The 23,624-nt window shown below is 38.9% G+C and overlaps 1 protein-coding gene across 2 annotated transcripts; it reads right to left on the bottom strand.

Moving 5' to 3' along the window:
- Positions 1–19,924: 19,924 nt before the first annotated feature.
- Positions 19,925–23,391, bottom strand: LOC133834691 (UPF0496 protein At3g49070). Of its 2 annotated transcripts, none has more exons than XM_062264371.1 (3): positions 23,299–23,391; positions 23,107–23,202; positions 19,925–21,143 (listed from the first exon to the last, which is right to left on the bottom strand). In XM_062264371.1, the coding sequence occupies exons 2-3, from the start codon at positions 23,153–23,155 to the stop codon at positions 20,080–20,082; spliced, it is 1,113 nt and encodes a 370-aa protein (XP_062120355.1). In that variant the 5' UTR covers positions 23,156–23,202; positions 23,299–23,391; the 3' UTR covers positions 19,925–20,079. The 2 variants fall into 2 exon arrangements, with proteins under 2 accessions (XP_062120355.1, XP_062120356.1); XM_062264372.1 differs by having other exon boundaries at positions 19,925–21,137.
- Positions 23,392–23,624: the final 233 nt, after the last annotated feature.

Here is a 23,624-nt window from a genome sequence, read left to right as displayed (position 1 = left end):
TTCGCCCCCAGCATAGCAGCAACGGCATACCCACCCGGTTTCCGTATGCCGCACCTGTCCAAATTCAACGGAGACGGAGATCCGTCGGATCATCTGGGGATGTTCAATACCCTGATGATGGCCCACAACATTGGCCCTGAGCTGAGGTGTCTGATATTTCCCTCCACACTGACTGGACCAGCCAGGCAGTGGTTCAAACAAAGCAAGAACCAATCGATCAGCTCCTGGAAGACTTTCTATACTGACTTCAAAAGGGCATTCCGAGCCTCCCAGGTTGCCCGCGTCAAGGCCGATTCTCTGGCTAACGTGAGGCAACAACTCGACAAGCCTCTGAAGGCTTACTTGAGCAGGTTCGCAAACGTCGCTGCTCGGACCAGAGACGCAGATGACAGCTCCAAGCTCATGGCTTTGAGAATTGGAATCCTTGTCAGAGGGGGACTCTGGAACGAAATACAAAGGAAGAGAGTCAGCTCCGTGAATGAATTCCTGAATTGGGCCCAAGGATGGATCAACTTGGAGGAAGCCCAAGCCTCGGCTGCAAGAACCAGCCAGGTCCTTGAGCAGCTCGCTGGAGTGGGAACGGAGGTCGTGATAGCGACCCAGAACGTTACACAGAATAACCAGTTCGGTGGAGGCAAAAGAAAGGGGAACAGCGAGGGAAACCAGCACGGCCCAAAGAAGAATAAGTCCGTAGATAAATTTAAGCCAGTCTACGTGACTTATACTGAGCTCACCCACTCTAGGGAGAACATCTTCCTAGCGAACTCTGCTCGCCTCCCCTGGAAGAAGCCGAAGCCTTTAAAGCACCAGAAGGGGAAGAGAGACACCTCCAAGTTTTTCCGTTTCCACAACGACGTTGACCACAATACTGATGATTGTAGTCATTTGAAGGATGAGATTGAAACTCTCATCAAAGCCGGCCCCTTGGCTCAGTACGCGCGGAACAGGGTTCCAACAAGTCGACCTGCTCTGGAAGTCCCGGTCAATCAGCCCGGATCTCGGGTAGATCAAGACGTCCCTCCTCCAGTGATAGGAGGAGAGATATCCACAATCTCGGGAGGTCCGCATTTGGCTGGCTCGAGCAGGGGTGCCCAAAAGAGGTACGTAAACGAACTCAAGGCGCATAATGGAGTAGAGTTCATCCCAAAGCAGCGTCTGCCAAAACAACAGCGATTGGAGAGGCAACCAATCATTTTTACAGAAGAAGATGCTGGCCATGTCCAGTTCCCTCATGACGACCCTCTGGTCGTAGCAGTGCAGCTCGCTAATCGGAGGGTTAGGAGGGTGCTGATCGATAATGGGAGCTCGGTAAACCTTCTATTTCAGTCCACACTGGAGAAGATGGGTTTGACTGTCGCCGAACTGAAGGCGACCTCCGTGATGTTGTATGGTTTTTCGGGAGAAGGATCAGCGGCTATAGGGATGATCGAGCTGGTGATCACCTTAGGAGAAGGACCTCGGACAGTCTCCAAAATCCTCGAGTTCGTGGTCATCGACTGCCCCGCTGCATACAATGCTATTTTGGGCCGACCCACACTTATAGCTTTTGAGGCCATCTCCTCTGTTCGCCACCTCGCACTGAAATTCCCTTATTCCACGGGAATATGCACGGTCCGTGGCGATCAGGTAGCTGCCAGGGAATGCTACAGCATTTCCATGAAGGGAAAACCGAAACCCGGGCAGATAGCAATGGCCATCCAAGGTGGAGGAGAGGAATCTCAGGGGCCTTTAACTGACCGTGAGATTGAAAAAACTCAGAGCGCCGAGGGGGAAAATATCTCCATAAGTGAGGATATTGACCCCCGAATAGGCGAGGATAAGTCTGAGCTCCAGGCTATCAAAGAGCTCGAGGAGGTAAACATCGATCCAAAAAATCCTTCACGGATGGTCAAGCTCGAGAAAATCCTCTGTAACAAGAGGAAAGCGGAGCTGATCAAGTTTCTGTAGGATAACCTAGATGTGTTTGCATGGTCACACGAGGACATGGTGGGAATTAGTCCAAGTGTCATCATGCACACCCTTCATTTGGATAAGAGCGTGCCTGCAAAGTCTCAGAAGCAGAGGCGCCTGGGAACGACTCGGGCTGAGGCCTTAGAAGAAGAAGTAGCCCGGCTCAAGAAATGCGGCTTTATCCGAGAAGCCAAGTTTCCGGTTTGGGTCGCTAACCCCGTGCTGGTCCCGAAGCCCAACGGGAAATGGAGGACCTGCATCGACTTCTCCGATCTGAATAAAGCCTGCCCCAAATATTGTTTTCCCTTGCTGAGGATTGACCAATTGGTGGATGCCACGGCGGGGCACGAGCTCATGTCCTTTATGGACGCGTACTCAGGCTACAACCAAATCGCCATGAATTCAGCGGACCAGGAGCACACCAGCTTCATGACCCCGACTAACGTCTATTGTTACAAGGTCATGCCATTCGGGCTGAAGAATGTTCGCCAACCAGATCGGGAAGAACATGGAAGTGTACGTTGACGATATGCTGGTGAAGTCAAAGACTGCCGATAACCATGTTTCCGACCTGGAAGAATGCTTCAAGATACTACGGGAGTACGTCATGAGGCTTAATCCACAGAAGTGCACTTTTGGGGTCGCATCTGGAAAATTCCTTGGTTTCATCGTCAATACCCGGGGAATCGAGGCAAACCCCGACAAGATCAGGTCATTGCTCGAGCTTCCCTCACCCAGGTCGTGCGAAGACGTCCAAGGCCTGACAGGAAGGGTGGCAGCCCTAAATTGGTTTATTTCAAAATCCACCGACAAATGCCTGCCATTCTACAACCTGCTCCGAGGAAATAAGAAATTCGAGTGGACAAAGGAGTGCGAAAGTGCCTTCCTCGACCTGAAGGCACATCTGGCCGAACCACCCGTATTATCCAAACCAAAGGCAGGAGAGCCCCTTTTTCTCTACCTAGCTGTCACAGAGGATGCAGCTAGTGTCATATTGGTCTGAGAAGAAGACCGGGTACAGAAACCAGTCTACTACATCAGTAAGAGACTTCTCGGGGCTAAATCCCGATACCCGTTGATGGAAAAATTGGCATTCTGTCTTATCACTGCCTCCCGAAAGCTCAGGCCGTACTTCCAGTCCTACTCAATAAACGTCATGATCGATCAACCTTTAAGCCAGGTTTTGCAAAAACCTGAAGCATCGGGATGCCTGTTAAAGTGGGCTATCAAACTCAGTCAGTTCGAGATTTTGTACACCCCACGAACTCCTATAAAAAGTCAGGCCTGGCCGATTTTGTGGCAAAGTGCACAAGATTCCGGAAGGATCCTGCAGAAGATTCACTCCAGGTCACCTCGGCCCAGACGTCGTGGAAGATCTTCGTGGATGGCTCATCCAATGCGAACGGCTCTGGGGCTGGAATCATTTTGATATCCCCTGAGGGACATAGATTCCACTCGGCGCTAAGATTCGGATTCAAGGCCTCCAACAATGAGGCCGAATACGAAGCTTTGCTGGCCGGGCTAAGAGTAGCCCAGGAGCTGAAGGCGAGCTCCGTTCAGTGCTTCAGTGACTCCCAGCTCGTGGTAAACCAGGTGCTAGGTGAATATCAAGCACGAGGAACCAAGTCGAACTGTCCGCGTTTGAGCAAGGCTCAATCGAGCAGATACCTCGGGAGCAGAACGCTAACGCAGACGCTCTTGCCAAGCTCGCCACCTCCAGGGAGACGGAGGCTTTGGGGTTAGTACTGGTAGAATTCTTGGAGAAACCAAGTATAGAAGGAGTCGGGGCAGAGGTCGAAATGATCGACGCCAGGCCGACCTGGATGACCCCCATTCTTGAATATCTCACCGAGGGGAAGCTACCTGAAGGGCGTAATGATGCACGGCGGGTACTGTACCAAGTCCCAAGGTACACGGTGATAGACGGGGTGCTATACCGGCGTGGGCACTCCCTACCTCTCCTACGATGTGTTCTTCCAGGCGAAGCAAAGGCCATCCTGCAGGAAGTGCATGAGGGCTTCTGTGGGGATCACACTGGGGGGCAAAGTTTGGCCCTAAAGGTCTTGAGGCAAGGGTATTACTGGCCCACTCTGTCCAAGGACTCGATCTCGTATGTCAAGAAATGTGACAAGTGCCAGTGGTTCGCCACAGTTACCCGAGCTCCCCCAGTCGAGCTGAAGATGATCTCTTCCCCATGGCCATTTGCAGTCTGGGGAATCGACTTGGTTGGCGCCCTCCCTACTGGAAAGGGTGGGGTCCGATACGCTGTGGTGGCCATCGACTACTTCACGAAGCGGGCTGAGGCAGAACCTTTGGCAACAATAACTTCCAAAAAGGTCCTCGACTTCGTGGTTAAGAGCATTATCTGCTGATTCGGGCTGCCCAAGAAAATCATTTCCGACAATGGGACTCAGTTCGACAGCGACCTATTCACCGAATTTTGCGAAAGGTACAGGATCGTCAAAAGCTTCTCGTCCGTGGCCTATCCTCAGGCAAATGGCCAGGTCGAGGCCTTCAATAAGACCCTAAAGGCGAGCCTCGAGAAGAGACTAGACGAAGCCAAGGGGGTCTGGCCAAAACAGCTCCTGTTGATCCCAAAAGAGGGTGTTTTAATAATTAAGCTCGCAAGTGCACGAATCGTTTCGGAATATAATGTTCATGTAAGTACGAGGTCGAACCCATGGGAGTTGACTAACATCAAAAGAAACTATTTCAAACAAAGCAAGAATATTCTAACCTAGTTCCAAATATTTGATGAGATTTTGTTTTAGAAAAATAAAACACAAGTAATAAAAAAAAATTAAGATTAAATAGAAAAATTGTTTTCAAATGAGATATATAAAATAAGATTATTAAGACTTTAGAATCCACAAAATGCAAGTTCAATAGTATTTATAAGTATATTGATTCCCAAGTTTTAATATAGTTGAAATAAATCACACTATATATTTTTTCAAAATATATTTTCTATTCAAGCACAAGTTACTCTTTCAAAAAGGTAGGATTTTTCTTCACTTTTATAAGATATAATTTCTAAGCATTAGTTGTGTTACAACCTAATGAAACTACAAAAAATCAAAGAGATTATGTTTAGGCAAAATATGATACTTATGCTCTAAGAATTAGATGTGAACAATTTAATGAAAAACATTTAATCAAAGAATATCATATTTTTGCATAATGAAGAACTAAGTGTAATATGCTTTAACACTCAATAATAGATGAAAAAATGCATATCTTTGATAGAAAAATCCATAAACAATGTTACACAAATGGGAAATCAACATACAATAAAAAATACTATCTAGTTACATTTTGCTTCATCATCATCTTAATAACCTTTGAAAAAGATTAGAAGCTCATAACTAGATAAAAATTACAAAATAACATACTTGACATGCTCTTCAAAAGATGAAAATGGTAGAGAGAAACTAGTGAAAAGAAGAGAGAAAAAATGTGTAGAAGAGGTTGAAAAATATGAAGAAGAAGAGCTCCCAAAAATGGTCTTACAAGACTCTATTTATAGGCAAAATGTGGAGATTAAATTAATCAAATTAAAATAAATAAATTGATTAATTTAATTGTGTTGGGAAGTGGTAGGATAAATAGAGTAAGTGTAAGAGTATTGGAAAGATGAAATGTTTGGTTGGGTAAAAGATTAGTGAAAAGCTAGGGTAAAAAATAAATTAGGAATGTTTATTTAGGTAAAAAAAATAGGGAAAAGTGAATTGATATTTGAGTGAAAAATATTGGGAATGAAAATGTGATTTTTGGGTCTTTTTGGTGGTTGTGGTGGAGGAATGCAGCACTTGGGCCTAGGCTGGCCCACGTTGGGGTTGGATGGCTGAAATGGGCAGCCTTGGGCGTGAGGTGCTATATGGAGTAACTTGGGCCATTTGGGCCTTGAGGGATGAATTGGTTTGTTGATGTGTAAATGGCCTGGAGCAATAGGCTTGAAGGAAGATGCATATGTGATGCTCTTGGTGTGATGCGTGAGCCACTTGCTGAAGGATGGGTGAGTGATGGAGCATGTGGACAGCTGGCGAATTGGGGAGCTGAAGCTGAGGAGCTTGGGGTCAACGTGGGAGTGCTTCAGGAGGCAGGTGGGCCACGTGCTACTGTAGCTGAGGGGTGTAATGGGCTTGGCTGAAGGAAAATGCCAGCTTTTTACAACATTTTCTTTAAAAATGCCATTTCTTCTCCTCCAATTTTCTTACTTTCCAATATAAAAAATACACCACATTCCCTAACAAAATAAACATAAACTAAATCATAATAAAATATTTCCATTATAAAATAAATCAAGTTAATTCTTTGAAAATATTAATTATAACTTAATTTATATTTAACATTTAAATTCAAGATTACAATATTTTTTACCTCAAACTAAACAATAATAATTCAAATAATTAACTACAACATTTTACAACAAAATAACTATAAAAACACACAAAAATCTATAAAATTAAAATAAAGCTAATAAATTCAAAAAGTAATTAAAACTTAATAATTTAATTAAAAACTTAAGAACTAAATCATTTTTAGCTTAAAAAGTGTGGTAAAATAACTCTAATTTCTAGAGTTATCAGCTCCCCCAGGTTCTGTGGGCATACTGGACCTCGCACCGGACCCCTACGGGTCATACTCCTTTCTCCCTGACTTTTGGGAGCGAGGCAGTCCTCCCTGTGGATATTAAGGTACCCTCTCATAGAGTCCAGGCATATGACCAGGACCGCAACCATGAACTACTTTGCGCTTCCCTTGACTTGGTTGATGAAAGACGAGAAGATTCGCAACTGCAGCTCGCACACTACCAGCAAAAAATCACTCGTTATTTCAACTCAAAAGTCAAAAAGCACGCCTTTAACATTGGCGACCTGGTCCTCAGGAGAGTTTTCTTAGCCGGTAAGGATCCCAAAGATGGAGTATTGGGACCGAACTCGGAAGGGCCATATCAAATCATCGAGGTCATTAAAGAAGGAACTTACAAATTAGCTTGGCTCAATGGAGGGGCAGTCCCACGAACTTGGAACGCCATCCATTTGAAGAGATATTATTAATGACACCCTTGTAAGGCTTAAAGGCCATTTGTTATGTATTGAGCAATGAGAATTAAATTTTCGTGCGTGATTGAATATATTTGCAAGTGTAATCTAAAGTAACCATGAAAGACCCTTTCCTAGTTACTTGGGGGGCATATGGTGCCTGGATATAACCAGGTTGCCTTATAGGCTTAGAAGTTAATTCAAATCGATTGATCGTCATTTTTCTTAAAGAACACGAGATATTGATAAAAATTAACGCGAACTAAGCTCTACCCTGGATATAACCAGGTCATAAAACTTAGAAGTTAATTCAAATTGATTGATCGTTGTTTTTCTTAAAAAGCACGAGATATTGATAAAAATTAACGCGAACTAAGTTTTCAAACTAAGGCCCTAGATATAACCAAGTCATAAAACTTAGAAGTTAATTCAAATTGATTGATCGTTTTTTTTCTTAAAAAGCACGAGATATTGATAAAAATTAATGTCAACTAAGTTTTCAAACTAAGGCCCTGGATATAACCAGGTCATAAAACTTAGAAGTTAATTCAAATTGATTAATCGTTTTTTTTTTCTTAAAGAGCACGAGATATTGATAAAAATTAACGCGAACTAAGTTTTCAAACTAAGGCCCTGGATATAACCAGGTCATAAAACTTAGAAGTTAATCCAAATTGATTGATCGTTGTTTTCTTAAAAAGTACGAAATGGTAGTAAAAAATTAACACGAACTAAATTTTTCAAAGCAATAACCAAAATGCGTAGAGGCAAAAGGAAATGAACCAATTAAAAGTAAAAATTGATAGAACTGATTGTCTCGAGGAAGAAAAACCTCATACACTAGTTATAAAAAAAATGAGGGGAATGATAATAAACGAATTCAAAAAAGAAAGGCCCTAGGCTCCTCCGGGCTGCTTTGTTGAGGTCGCCGTCTCTCCCTCCTACTCGGCCACTGTGGAAGTCTCCGCAGTCTCAGAAGGTGCATCCTGCTGCAGACGAACTTTAAACCCCTCCTGCAAAGGCTCCCAGACGTCCGCTCCCGAGAAGGAGAAATCGCCATCTGAGTTATAGACCCAGCAGTGGTAGAGCATGTCCTCCATGGCGGAGCTGGAAGCCGCCTTCTCTTTTTCCAAGGCTCTCTTAGCCTCCTCGGCCTCGGCTTTTGCCGCATCCAGCGCGGTCCGGGCAGTCCTGGCCTCCTCGAGTTCGGCCTTCGCAGCAGCTAGGGCGGCCTTGTTAGCCTCGGCCTCTTCTAGCTTAGGATGGGATGCGTTCACCTCAGCCTGCGCGGCCGCCAAGGCTTCCTTGGCCTCCTTCTCCTACTGTTGGGCAGTCTTCAAGGCTGCCAGAGTAGTCTGATGGATGGCCAGAACAGCCTGATGCTCGCCCCTCATGTCCTCGAGGCGAGCCTTGGACCTGGCAATGCTCTGGTGAAGAGCCAGGACACTCTACAAAAACAGAAAGGCAACTGCCTTAGAAAAAAAAAAGGAGAAGTAGAAAGAACGTGTGATGCATGATAACTCAAAGAGTACAAAATGTAAGGCCATCTTACCGTTAGAGCCATCCCCAGTGAAGACTCCATCACGCCCTCCGAGCTCCTTGTTTCGATAGCCCGCAGGCCCCTTTATTTGGCACCGTAGAAGTGGTCGACGGCGTAGCTCGCCATCTCATACACCGTCCCCCGAAAGACATCCGAAATCTTCTCCAGGGCCTGGGAGTCCACCGGGATGCGCACCTCGGAGTCCTCGGTTGCCGAGTCCCCGAGCTCCGCCCCGGTGTCCCGGACAAAGGCCGGAGCTCGCGGAGGGGGCGGGGGCATATTCTCCACTACCGCAGGAGGGGTAGTTTCCTTGGCCTAGGTAGCTAGGATCTGGTTTTTCCCCTTTGCAGGGGACCTGATTGGGGTCCCAACGGCTTTCTTCGCCACCCGGAGCTTCTTCATTTTGGGCCCAGAGGCCCCAGCTGAGGAGTTCCCTCCAGCGAACATAGCGAGCAGATCTCTACTCCTAGGCTGAGACATTTCCTCTGGAAAAACAAAGACAACATTAGTATACAAGTAAGCATTCATGCAAAAACAAAAATAAGGGGGAAAAAATGAAACTCAAGTATATATACTAAAAGGAATCCTACCCCCCGAGCTAGAAGATGAATCTATGGTCACGACCATCGGCCCGGGGGCTTCTGCGGGGGAATCTAAGACAATTACTTCTCGAGCTGGCGCGGGTTCTGGGTCCGAGATTGGCTCAGGACTAGACTCTTCTACATATTGCCTAAGACCCGGAGCTACGGTACCCTCCCGGAGTGATGGCCACGACCGAAGGTTGGTCCCATACTTCTCAAATAAGGCCGACCTAAAGGCTAGGGTGTTGTCTATGACTATGGTACCCCTAGGGCGGCTATCTTCGTAATCCAACACGAGCCGGTCGACACAATGAAGCAGGGTTACATCGAGGTCTGGGTCACTTCTATGGCGTTGGACGAGCTGTTTGGAATTGAACCTAGCTAGCCGGGGGTCTGCAGTGGCCCTATCTAAGTTCCTAAACAGATATGGGTTACCTTGGCCGGAGGGACCTGCAGCTGCTCCAGACCGGATCCTCTCCTCGTTCGTTCTTTGGGCTTCCTCCAGCGCTCGCTTCCTCCTCACGAGGGGCACCTCGTCCTCCTCGTCCTCATCCCCCGCGGCCTCCTCCTCGGGGATAGGCCTCAACTCGCGAGCTGGGGCTTCTGCGGGGTAATCTAAGACAATTACTTCTCAAGCTGGCGCGGTCCGAGATTGGCTCAGGACTAGACTCTTCTACATATTTCCTAAGACCCGGAGCTACGGTACCCTCCCGGAGTGATGGCCACGACCGAAGGTTGGTCCCATACTTCTCAAATAAGGCCGACCTAAAGGCTAGGGTGTTGTCTATGACTATGGTACCCCTAGGGCGGCTATCTTCGTAATCCAACACGAGCTGGTCGACACAATGAAGCAGGGTTACATCGAGGTCTGGGTCACTTCTATGGCGTTGGACGAGCTGTTTGGAATTGAACCTAGCTAGCCGGGGGTCTGCAGTGGCCCTATCTAAGTTCCTAAACAGATATGGGTTACCTTGGCCGGAGGGACCTGCAGCTGCTCCAGACCGGATCCTCTCCTCGTCCGTTCTTTGGGCTTCCTTCAGCGCTCGCTTCCTCCTCATGAGGGGCACCTCGTCCTCCTCGTCCTCATCCCCCGCGGCCTCCTCCTCGGGGATAGGCTCAACTCGCGAGCTGGGGGAGGCACCCGGGGTCTCCTCAGGTTCAAAGTCTGGCCTGGAGTGATCAGCTTGCATGCCAGCATCGTCTTGTCTGTCACGAGCTGGCGATAGTCCTTTTCACTGGGGGGCAAGCCCGCCATTGTCTCGTACTGGCTCCCGAGGATCACAGACTTATCTGTCCTTGCAAAAATGGCTGCAGAATTATCCCAAGTCAAAAATGGATACAGGGGGGAGCTAACCGATACTTAACTTACGAGCTAAGGGTGAAAGATACTTACGAGGACGGTTGAAGTAGTGCAGGTTGCAGTTGCGAAACCCCTTGGACATAAAGAACTGATCTTTGAAGTCGTTGGGGTGGCTGGGCAGCTCGATGACCGCAGCCGTATTGGGAAACCGGGTCAAATAATAGAACCCGTCGCCTCACCCCCGCTGCTCTGGGCTGGCCTTGAGGCAGAAAAAATATAGGATATCTGCCGGAGTGGGGACCTCCCACTCCTGTTTCAAGAACAGATATCTCAATCCCGCCAACAAACGATAGGAGTTGGGGGGGAGCTGGAAAGGGGCCAACCTCACGTAGTTGAGGAAGTCGGCGAAGTATTGATCCAGCGGGAGGAAAGCCCCAGCCTTGAAGTGCTCATCACTCCAGGCCGCGAACTCCTCGTAGAGCGACGCGCAGCTCCGCTCACCTTCTGCGGGAGGTCGGGCGATCAGAGCGCCCCTCCTCAGTTCGATGTGGTGGGAAAGGAAAATCTTATTCACTTTCCCCTGGTCAGTGATCTTCGAGACGATCCTCTCGGCCTCAAAGAAAGCATCGGGCGCCACCCCGAGCTCCTGCTCCACGGCCGGCCCGAAGACAGGAATTGGGGAGTCCGTCATCACCTCTTTCCCTTTGGATTGTTGGGAGGACGAGCTGCCTGCGATCCTCCTAGGAGCATTCTTCTTGGGTCCCATCTGGTCGCCTAGTGAACAAAAGAAGAAATTTCAGAAAAGGCGACCTAAGCATAAAGGAGAATTAAAAGAGGTGTTTCCTTCGCACGAGCTAAGGTAATCTCAGCCCGTGGAGAGTGAGAGCACGCGGTTCTATGAACACGCGCTTGTGCTCCCAACAGATCCCCGATTACTCGGAATTCGTGTGTCAGGAGGGTCAGGATAGAAATTTTCCTTGGAAGGAAAGTTTCAGTAGGCAAGAGGTGCAAAACCGCCTGTGAAGCGTGTCCCCTAAGCTACCCAGTTTTGCACCCAAAGTACTGGATATTTTAAACGAGCATACCAAAAATCCTACCCAGAAAATTTCCCCAGAAAATGCATCCTATAAACCATACTCCTAAATGGTTTTCTACTACAAGCGAGACCCTAACCTAAAAGCTTTCTCCCTTCATACCCACAAAAAACCAACGAGACCTTGCATGCAGCTACGGGAATTATTTACCTAGGCCACAGTAAAAAAGAAACTCAAGATATGCACAGTTAGGATACTTACGGAGTGTTCTGGTTGAGAAGAGGATGAAGGGGTCGTCTGGGTTGGGGCCTCGTCGGAGTAGTTGATGCCAAAGCTTCAAGGGAGCCCTTGCACCTGAACTTCTGGAATGCTGGAAACGGTAACCGGAAGAAAAAGAGGGTTTTTTAAGGGTGAGAATAGAGAAGAAGAAGGAAGATTCTGAAAATTTTCAAATGAATGGGTGGCCCATGCGTAAGGTGGTCACCCCTTTTATATATGTGAAAGGACACGTGAGGAGGGCCATTGGATTGCCCTGATATGGGATCCAAGGCTCTCCACTCGAAAGGCGAAACGACGGCTGAGTATAGGCTAGGCCATTTAATGCGGTTCTCGGAAGACGTACAGTCGCCAACCACGATGTTCCACGTATACGGTGCCTACGTAGAATGTGGAATATGAAGAGTTCATGGGGAAGTCTAAAAGCCTCTACTGTGGCCCTACACGACGTCGTGTACCACGAGCAGGGGCTTGGGGGGCAAATGTACGCCCTGATTTTTCAACGGGCTATTAGCGAGCTGAGAAACGGCCTAAATTATATCAGCCACGTGGATCCCCCATGACCAGAGCTGTTGTCGTCAGGTCCTACCTCGTTAGCTTGGGGTATCCAAAGGTTCGCCAAGATTACTCAAGGACCAAGTCAGGACTGTGAAGGCCGCAGGTCGAGGCGGCACCCAGCTCGTGATACGAGCTAGAGTTGGAGGCTATGACCTTTTATAAAGTCAACCACGCAAGGTAAACGCGCATATATCAGACTTCACGTGTTTGATATACCCCTGACTTCTCGGACACGCAGCATGAACGTGCGTATTCAGGCATCCACGACTGGGTTGGGTCGTGCGGCCCATTACTCCCCTTACCTATTGATTAGACCACACTTCACATGTCAGGGTTTAGGAATTAATCATGAATGTCACAGAAGTGACATGATAGGTAAGGAGGTCACGGGATGAACCCCCTTACCAACTCCCAGGTGCCCTCTCCTATAAATATGGAGACCCTGAGAGTTGCAAAGGGTTGGATTCTACTGTGTAAGGAAATACCCTGCAAAGAATATCAGGCATATAGCAATAACATTGGCTGGTGGAGTAGAAGGATTTTAACCTTCGAACCACCTAAAAAATGTATTTGTGTCACCAGTCCATTAAAAGATCATTCATCAATTTCGGTTCGTTATTAAGCACTAATCCCTTCCTCTTATTTTCTTAATTACCTGTTGGCGAAGAACCGCGTCAACAGTTTTATATTATCAACTTCAAAACAAAACAAGTCATTAACTAAAAAAATTATTGGTTTAAGATATATTTTTATTTAAAAAAAATAATTTCGAAGTGTTTCACATTCCTGGGTATCTGAAAACCACCAGTCAAGTGGGTTTCACTTAAACCTATAATCAAGAAAAGTTGAAACCCCTGGAGTACAGTTTTTCGGGTTAGAAAAATTCAAACCCAGTACCAAACATGGGAAAGTTTTCAGATTCTCATTCCCGTCTCCAGATTTCTATATACCAAACAACCCCTATATGCTAACTAATTAGTTTGTAAAATAGGCTATTGTGAAATATCACGAGATATTGTGAAATATCCTAAGATATTTTTGTAACTGATATTTGAATGTGTATTTCTCGTATTATTTGAATTTGTAATCAGTTGTAACAATTTCACTCTACACATGTAAGGACTAGATTAGTTTGCAAGGGCCCATAGCCTAATAAAGGACTCTATAAATAGAGATCTGTCTTGGTCATTATCTCTAAGCTGAATTTGTGCACACTTTACACACAAAACCCTACTGAATTGTATTTTTTCTTTCAGACTTAAGAAACTCATTTGAACCTTGTTTCTTCTTGATCTTGAGTTTGAGACTTCTTTGATTAATAAAAGTGCAAGTGTACGTAGGTCATTACCAACTCTTGGGGCCGAACCACTATAAATTCTTTGTGTAGTTTACTTGATTTCAGTCCTTTAAATCTATTTATGTCGTATAAATTCACTCAGTATCATTGACCAAAACGCTGGTCAACACTATTCTTATTATGGTTAATTTTACAATTACCATATCTCACAAGATGATCAATAATTTTATTAACAAAACAAGGATTAAAATAACCATTGAATTGTTCATTAGCATTCACCATTGTACTCTTAACATAAACAATGAACTCAAACTCACAAAAATATGGCTGCAAACACATTTCATTAAAATTCTTGAAATCTACACATTTGGAAATAAGGAATTTGATGATACCAATCTCCTTAAGTTTGTAATCCCATTGAGTTGTCTCATCCTTTGTTGATGAATAATTTGAATCCATATCCACATTCATGTAGCGCATATCCAAATAGAAGTTTCTTTGATCTCCCGTGGTTGTGTATTCAACACAAACCAAATCTTGAAGTAAGGATTTGAAGGTTGTAGAAGATGAAAAATTTTCCCCGATTGTATATAATGCAAAACACAAAAGAAAGTAATTAGAAGTAGAGATTTTGATTGTTGGGAATTTATAGCTTTACACTTTCTTAATCAATAATGCATAATAGGAATAGTTCAATATTACAAACCCTAGATGCTAGTCAAGAACCTTATTCAAAGTATGAATGCAAATCTTGATAATCAAATAACCATATTCATAATATGAATGCAAATCTTGATAATAAAGGATTAAGTGATTAAATGATTATAATATGAACTTAGAAACATTTAATCATCAATACTAACAACATAAACACAATAGAATGATACAAATACAAAGTTATGGTTTAGAGAGATACAACCTTTTATTTTGAGCAACTTGAATCTTCAAACTTGGGGAACATCTAAGGCTTATACATGAATTATCATCGCTTTCCAAAATTTATATTCAAGTCTTCCCTTTGTTGCTTGATGCTTCACCAAGATAGAATGAGATTTGGGATTGAACAATTCTTTAAAACTCACCAATTCAAGTAATACTTAGTGAGTTTCTTGGAGAAAACTTATGATCTTTGAGAGCTAGAGAGAAAGAGAGGTTAGATAGAGAGTTGAAAAGTGTGATCAAGACTTTACAACTCTAATAACCCTTATATATAGTATAGGCATCATCATCAAGTCTAACCAATAGGAATAGAGTTTTAGAACACACCATTTGGAGCTTAATTACATCACTGTACAGTCCTGTATGGACCTGCCAGGCGATGCGTCGTCTGCCTATAGGCAATGCATCACTTGATAAGGTTTTCAAATCCTTTTTTCGTATAGGCGATGCAACACCTCCAAGAAGGCAATGCAACACTACTCTGTTTTCCCATAGTCTTTAAGAGGGAATCTAAAATTGCTCCAAATGCCCCCAAACTTTTTGGAAATGTTTAGATATCTCATTGTATCACTAAGTCAATTATAGATGCCTACTACACAATCTTATATTTTCACTTCAACTTAAGTAAAAGACCGTTAAGTGTTTTTCATCTTATTGTGTAAAGGGAAAATACCATTTTGGCCCCTGTATTTTTCCTGAATACGCGATCGACTCCTATGTTTTGTTAAATGACGATTCAGACCTTGTGTTTTACAAAATGGATCAAAATAGTACCCTAGACTCGATTTTGGTCAAAATATTTTCAATTATAAGATTGATTTTCGGGTTGTTAGTGATGCGATGGATTTAGAGAAGCGGAGAAAGTGTTCGAGGAGCTGAGAATGAAAGATTGTATTTGAATTTTTTTTTACCAAAATTGGGTATAAGATATTATTTTGATCCATTTTGTAAAACAAATGGTCTGAATTGTCATTTAACAAAACACAGGGTCCAATCGAGTATTTGGGAAAAATACAGGGGCCAAACTAGTATTTTCTCCTGTTTAAACAACTTAACAATTATATTTAACCAATCTAAACAAATGTTACTTTTGAAGACTCAGAAAAACTAAAAAATCTGGGAAACGAGATTTTCCCCTAGTCTCAAGTCAATAAAGTGAAAGTCTTAGCGACGGAGCTTAGGACTCATACCCATGAGTCCCCTTTTCAAGCGCAGGAGTCGTGCAAGGCTAATAAAAAAAAAAGAATGTTGTTGCCAGGGGTGAAAGCCCACTATTTTGACTTCCGCTATGAGGACTTCAGCGATGATCTTGACTCATTTTTTCAAATTCAAGTATGAATAAATTTGGATTCCAGTATGTAGGTGCTGACGTGGCACATCATATATGTAAATAAATTTTTTGAAGGTATTTTTGTAATTAATTTGCATTATACATGTATATATATATATATGAAAATATCCATTACATGTTTCAATAATCATGAATTTTGGCCCACTTAAAAATCTTTTTTACATTCTAGGCCCTAGAAACCACATTCTCTCTCCATCCCCAATTGAATTATAATAGCATCTCCAATAAAGTGTCAAATTTGTGATACAGTACTATATTTTTAGCATTTTTGCAAAAAAAAACATTTATTTTTATTTCGCAAAAATTATTTCTTTAACAGTGTGTTAAAAATTGTGCCAAATTTGACACATGCCAAAAGTTGTGCTAAATTTGGCACAACAATAAATATACATTTCTATTTACAATATTGCTATTAAACATTAATAAGAGACTTAATAATAATTTTTTATTAAAATATGGGAAAAATACAATTTTGACCCCTGTGTTTTTCCCAAATACGCGATTGGCCATTGTGTTTTGTTAAATGACAATTCAGACTTGTGTGTTTACAAAATAGATCAAAATAGTACCCTAGATCTGATTTCGGTCAAAATATTTTCAATCATAAGATCAATTCTCGGGATGTTAGTGATGTGATATGTTTAGAGAAGTGGAGAAAGTGGTCAAGGTGTTGAGAATGAAATATTATATTTGAATTTTTTTTACCAAAAATGTGTATAAGGTACTATTTTGATCCATTTTGTAAACAAATAGGGTCTGAATTGTCATTTAACAAAACACAGGAGCTGATCGCGTATTTGGGAAAAACATAGGTACTAAACTGATATTTTTCCTTAAAATATTGCTATTAATTATTTTTTCCGGATATTAAATTTATTAACTAACTATTATAAATGATAGATACTTTTTATATCAATTTGCATCTTAAGATGTTATTATATATTGGAGCATAATTATAAATAGGGTTTTGTTAACAGTGAGAATTCGTCAACTTATATCGTCGACGAGTTCTCATGGTCAACAATTTGGCGTCGTTGGTGGGAAAACTGATTGTATAATGAGGTTATTGAGTAAATATACGAGCATTTCCTCTATTGTTGTTCTGCACTTTTCTTATCTAAGTTTTTTATAAGTTCTATCTACGTAGTTCTAATATTAAGCTTTGAGTTTTCCGACCTTATATTATTGACGAGTTCTCACCATCAACAAGTTTTTTCCAGCTGCAATCCTCATTCTTTAGACTTTGTAACACTTAGGTCCCAAAAGTTGATTTTGTATTAGTTAAGTCTCCAACCTTTTTCAAATTGTATCATTTAGGTCTTTAAATGTTATTTTTATTTCTTATTTCTTTTAAAATACATATAAAATTTACAAAATAAATGGTAAATCAATCTTAAAAAATGTGGATACTTAATTTATGACAATAACAAACATGACATTGAAAAAAAAAATATTTTCATGACATTTTTAAAAATATTTAATATTTTTATAAATTAAATTAATGTTTCATTAAAAAAAAAAACATTCTTACATACGTTGTTGTTTTTTAATTAATACTAATAACTATATTATCTTGATCATCTCAATAATATTAATTTTTATTATGTCTATGCTTACTTATTTTATACATTTAAAAAAAATGCAACTTATAAGTTAATAGTGTATATAAAGTTATTTATTGTTAGAGAGTATATTATATTGTTCAATGGAAATGGTAAAACCAAAATACAACTCTATGCAAAAAATACAATTGACAAAGTAATATTTAAACAAGTGTTACAACTCTATTGCTCAAAATACAAATAAATAGAAAGATTTAGAAGAGGAATATCACAAACTCAAAACTATAATAATACAAGTAAATAAGAACAACAAGATCAAAAGAATGAAAAGAACACAAACTCTCACACAACCAAAGTGTAGGTAGTGGGGATCACCAACATGAACAAGGTTCAAGACCTTTGTCCAAAAGCTTATTTCCACCTATTCTATAAGCACTAAGGGATCTCTCAAGGAAATAGCTCTCTAGAATTATCAAGCCTCTATGGTGTACTTTCCAGCCAAGTGCTTTGTAGAAGGAAAATTGTGTGTCTTACAAGTGAGCAATAGGCTCATATTTATAGAGTTTTGAGACACCATTTGAATTTCAAATTCCACCAACTCTCATGGCTGTTACCAATGATTAATGAGATGTTTATGGAATTAAAATAGAGATTTTGGAGTTACTTGGCTGTTGGAAACATTCAAAATTGGATAAAACTGAAGTTTGGAAAATGCTGTCAGCCACTCTGGCCACCGCCCACGATGTTTTTTTTGCCTCTTGGGCCGCGGCCTGAAAAACACCGGCCGCGACCCAAGACGTTTTTCAGCAACCAATTTTCCAAAACGTTTCAAATTCATTCCTACTTGATTTTGTAACTTCCATACACATTATTAGAGTTAAAATCACATCTCTAACAGTCATCTCTCTTATGGCTTTAAGAAATTCAAATCAAAATGTGTAATATCAAATCTATACATTATTGAGTAATATTTGGGAGTTACAAATTTGTAACTATTTTTGTAACTCCAAAATATGTCGCATTTGGGCACATACATGTGTCCAATTTTGTGACTCTCAATAATATGTTTAAATGTGTGACAAATCATATTATTTAATCTAACATTTTATTATTTAAAATAATATAACATTAATGTGCATATATATGTTTAGTTATAAGTTGCATTATAAAAAAGTTAGAAAATAAAAATAAATGTGTACATGATAAATATCGATAATCTCGAGATAGTTCAAATATTAATATTAAAAGAAATTGTAAAATTTTTTTTAATAAAAAATTAATTTAATTTATAAAACTATTAAATATTTTTAAAATTGTCATGAAAATATATCTTTTTAATGTCATGATATTGTCATAAATTAAAAGGTCCAAATTTTTTAAGATTGATTCGCTATTTTTTGTATTTTGTATGTATTTAAAAGAAATAAAAATAAAATTTAAGGGCTTAAATGATATGATTTAAAAATATTGGGGACCTAACTTATACAAAATCAACTTTTAAAACTTAAGTATTACAAAATGTAAAGAATATGACTACAGCTGAAAAAATTCTTATAAATATTGTGTTATATAACATATGTTTTTTTTTTTTTTTGCCAAATTCACAATTTTTTTACATCACACAGTTGGATATGGTTTAATTTCTAATTGTTAATTATTCATTCACTTTCTCTTTTAAAAATATATTTTCTTTTTCAATCTTCTCTCTTTTGAGAAGTCAAAGTTAAAAAGAATAATCACTCTTTTAATTTTTTTTTTGACAAATCAAAATACTTTATTCTTATCATTGCATTTTGTAAAATTTTAATTCAGTTTTTTAGATATATATAAAATAGATTCATATAACTAAACAAAAATTGTTATGTTTACTTATGTTATGTGTAGTGATTAAACAATTATATATATAATTATTTGAGAATTTTATAATAGGCGCACTATTTTTGTCTTTACATGACTATTTTCAGTACATAGAGAAATTATAACTCAAATTTTTTATATGATAGTGTACATTGTAGTTATAGCAATCAACTCACTAAATTTTGATAAATTCTAAATAATTTATAATGCTAAAAATATGATTCAAACAGTCAATTACAAACATATCTCTTTTTATGCACACTAAATTTTCGAAAGATTGATGAGATGTATACTATAACTACAAACTATACCCTAACGTAAAAATAACACGTAGGAAATAGCCCCTACAGTAAAGTGAAGTCCCTAATATATAATTTGCTTACAATTATATGTATGTTATTATTTTGTAGTTGTTGCTTTTCATTTATGAGCATTTATAGCAAGAAAGAAGAATGGAGATATGAGTGAGACGCAATGATTTCTTTAATACCATTTATGGTAGTATCATTAATGATGTGACCATACTATTACATGTCTAATCCTGTCTCTCATGGCTGTATTGTTGGAGCCAGGCTAGTTAAAATCTTCTTTATTTAATGTGCCCTTCTATTTTGAGTTAAAAAAAAATAAAAAATAAAAAACTTGAATTGTCTATGTTAAGGTGCTTGGAAGATAGAATTGAAGTACATTTTAAGGTTGAGTCACCTTATACAATTTACAATTTACAAGCCAAACAATAATTGTTATTCATACTTATATAAATATTATTGTGATTTGATTACAAAATTACTAATTTGATAATAATATACAATGATGTTTTGTGGGTTGACCCGGATTGAACATCTCTTTCACCACTAGGCTTCTAGCTCGGTTTATGGTCATAAAGCATAGATACAAGTGTTCTTCAAGCTCGTCAAGCTGCTCATTAATGCTTGACTCATTTTTCTTAAGCTGGTGTGCCACTTCGCTGCTAACTTTGAGCCAATCTTGTCCTCCTCGCTTGATCCAAAACTGAACAACTCCACGTAAATGCTCCAGCTCATCATTTAGTCGAGCGACGAGTCGGCTAATTATATCCAAGTCTCGATTTAGTATGTAGGTCCCTTTTGCGGCTGCATCGAGCTGCGCCGTCATCCTAGCCAACTTCCTTGATGATGCCAATTCAATTGAAGCAGAAATCAAGCTTGGAATGGCTACAACAAGTGAGAGTGCATGAGTCACAACAATCACGCTCAATGAAGCCATCAAAGCCACGAGGACAACTGCCGAGCCGTGTTTTAGCTTGTTTATGAGTTGAAGCTTGGCTCGAGCTTTGTCGCGACTTACTTCGAGCCTATGGAGTAATCCAGAACAACCCGTTTGGACAATTCGAACTCGACTTGGAGACGATATTGGAGACGTAAATGGGTTGATGGAGCAAGAGAATTCAGTGAGTTGGTTTGAGATTGTGTGGCTTCCTCCCCCCACTGATTGGATTGAGGTTTTAAGATAACGGTATTTGCCACGTGTCTTCTCAATGTCATTTAATAGAATACCACATAGAATGGAAGCATTGGCAGTTTGGGTGAAATATTCAGAGAGTAGTGCATGGATTTTGGGCCGGTTATGGGCCGAGGATAAAATGTGTGTTACTGTAGGCTGATCTGGATCCAAAAGATGTTCCATGAATAAACGATAGGATGGGAGCCGAGCTGAGCTAGTGGACTCGGCCGGAATAGCAGTGGCGTAATCAGCATTGGATATGGCAATGACACGTGTCCAAAAGTCAATGTAGGATTCAGTACGAAAGGCATTAGCATACTCTTCACGAACATCAATATCGATAGAATGATTAGGAGATGTATTGGCTGTCACTGGTCAGGATTAGCTCGAAAATCAATATGAAAATATTATATATTATATTAAATGACGTTTGTACAAGTAAACTGCTAATATGGGAGTTTCATTTTTTTTAAATAAGAAAAATAAATATATTTTTCCTAGAATTATAAAGAAATATAAAATAATTTATTACAATTTTAACTAAGTAATGGGTCAAATTTATCGAAAATAATATATACCATAAGTTAATAAAAAAAGTCTAAATTTACCGTAAGTGAAATTAATTACAAATATAGAGTACCTGGTGATGCCAACTAATAATGATCTAATAGTAAATATGGCACCCAAGCTCATTTAATAATTCACGCAATTTTTCTTCATAATAAATTATTAATATTTTTATAAACTAATAATATAATTATTAATTATTAGTATTATAAAGAGGAATGTAATAATTTGAACACTGTTTATTTAATAATATTATAATATAGCCAAATTTATTATCATAAATTTGTTTGTTGGTTTAATTTTTTTTTTAAAAGTATACTCTTTCAACTATATTAATTAAAACAAAAAATAATATTCGGAAAATAAAATGTAACTTGTGAAAACCAATCCAGATAAATAAAAAAGTTTATTAGACAAATAAATAAATATAGATTTTAATACTTAAATTTTTGTCATCATTAATTTACTTATTTAAAAATTTACTATCACCATAACACACTCTTTTCTTTTGTTAACATGTTTGTAATAATGATTTACAAAATTAATTTTATAAGTAAAAGATTCAATTTTTGTAACTAAAATTTACAAAAAAAAATGTTAAATGTTAGAACAACTAATATTAATATTATAACAAGTAGTAACAAAACTATTATAATTAATAATAAAATTGTTACCTGCAATAATTAAAACATATTAAAAAGTATAAATATCAGTTACAAGATTGTAATAAGTAGTAACAAAACTATCACAATAAAAATTTGTAAACAATAATTACAGATTAATTCATAACAAAAAAATATCTATTTTTGTAACAAAAGTTTACAAAACTAATTCACAAATAAAATTATATTTTTCAACTAATATTTTCATAAATAATTTATATATTTACTTAACATAATTGTAATAAAAATTTACTAGTTTTATAATTTTAATAGTTATTTATCCTCCCAATATTATTCGTAACACAACATTACTAATTTGTAAGAACTTGTTATTATTTCAATAATTACTCATCTTTAAGTATTATTTAAAGAGATTAATTTTAATCCCCTATAAGTAAATTTGTCAAAAATATCAATATCACGATAATAAAATATTCTTTCGTTCAACTATATTATATATACGTATATATGCTTCATTTATTATATATTACCAAAATAATATATACATATAATAAGACATTATAATTATTAATTTTAATGTTTTAATTTTATCACTCACAAACAGATATATATAACCATATAGACAATATTATTCTGATATATATGATTAGCAGCCTATAAAAAATTAAACCGCATATATATATATATATATATATGACATATACCGTATATTTCAAATTTTTTTGAGATATAAGGTGATGTGTGTAATTTTCCCATAAAGATATAAATTCTGGCCCAAACTTGTAATTTATGGCTTCAAGCCCATTGGCCTATCAGCCCGTTCATAATATATCCCATTCAAAATCCATGTATTACCCTAATTTTCTTGTTAAATAGAAATTTGACCTCTTTTTATACAGTTTTTTCCCTCTTCAATTTACAAATTTTCGCTGAACGAAGTTTAAATTTAATCTTCCGTTAACCAAAATATAAAGATTTTATATATATTTCAAATATATATAAAGAGATATATACAATAAACTTTTATAATTTGAACTACACACCTAAACACTTGCTGTTACGTAATTGTTATTATGCCAATTGATGTCGTTATTATGCAAAGCTATACTAAAACCAAAATTTTGTGAAAGAGAAGAGATATTACCAGAACAGGGAATAAATTTCCTTATGTGAGAACTGATTTTGTTCTTCATTCTTGCCTTTGGTCAAATATGCAAATCTTAATTCTTGAAAATAACACCTACAAGAGATTTTATAATAGACAGCAATACCAATAATAATTATTAAAAAAGGGAAAAAAAACGAAAAAAAAAATAGGAAAGAACGAGAAACATACCTTATAAGTTATAACTGTGAAAGATTCTCAAAGAACATTACAAAGTACTTGTGTTTTTGTTACAAGAGGTGACATTAAAGGAAACAAAAGAGACTCGAATCCATTTATAAAGAAGAAATAAATAAATAAATAAAATTATATTTTCTTTTGGCTTTTGCTTCTAAGAAATTAAAAAGATATGCTTATTATCTGGACCTGCTTGTAGTGCACGTGAAGACTTATATATATTATCTTATAATAATGAAATAAATTGCAAATTTTCTTTAAATCATAAGCAAAGAAAGCTTTCTTATCTATATTACATCACAAACACAAAGCAAAGTTTA

Source organism: Humulus lupulus, chromosome 5 (genome assembly GCF_963169125.1).
Source record: "Humulus lupulus chromosome 5, drHumLupu1.1, whole genome shotgun sequence".
NCBI lineage: Eukaryota > Viridiplantae > Streptophyta > Magnoliopsida > Rosales > Cannabaceae > Humulus > Humulus lupulus.
Note: the sequence above shows the minus strand (reverse complement) of the source record. Positions and strands in the feature narration are given on the sequence as shown.

Bases quoted from the DNA above. Each gene is read 5' to 3' on its own strand.
- LOC133834691 (XM_062264371.1), bottom strand. From the start codon at position 23,155: ATGAAGAACAAAATCAGTTCTCACATAAGGAAATTTATTCCCTGTTCT. The intron at 21,144-23,106 runs GTAATATCTCTT...AATCCTGACCAG, and splicing joins GAAATTTATTCCCTGTTCTG to TGACAGCCAATACATCTCCT.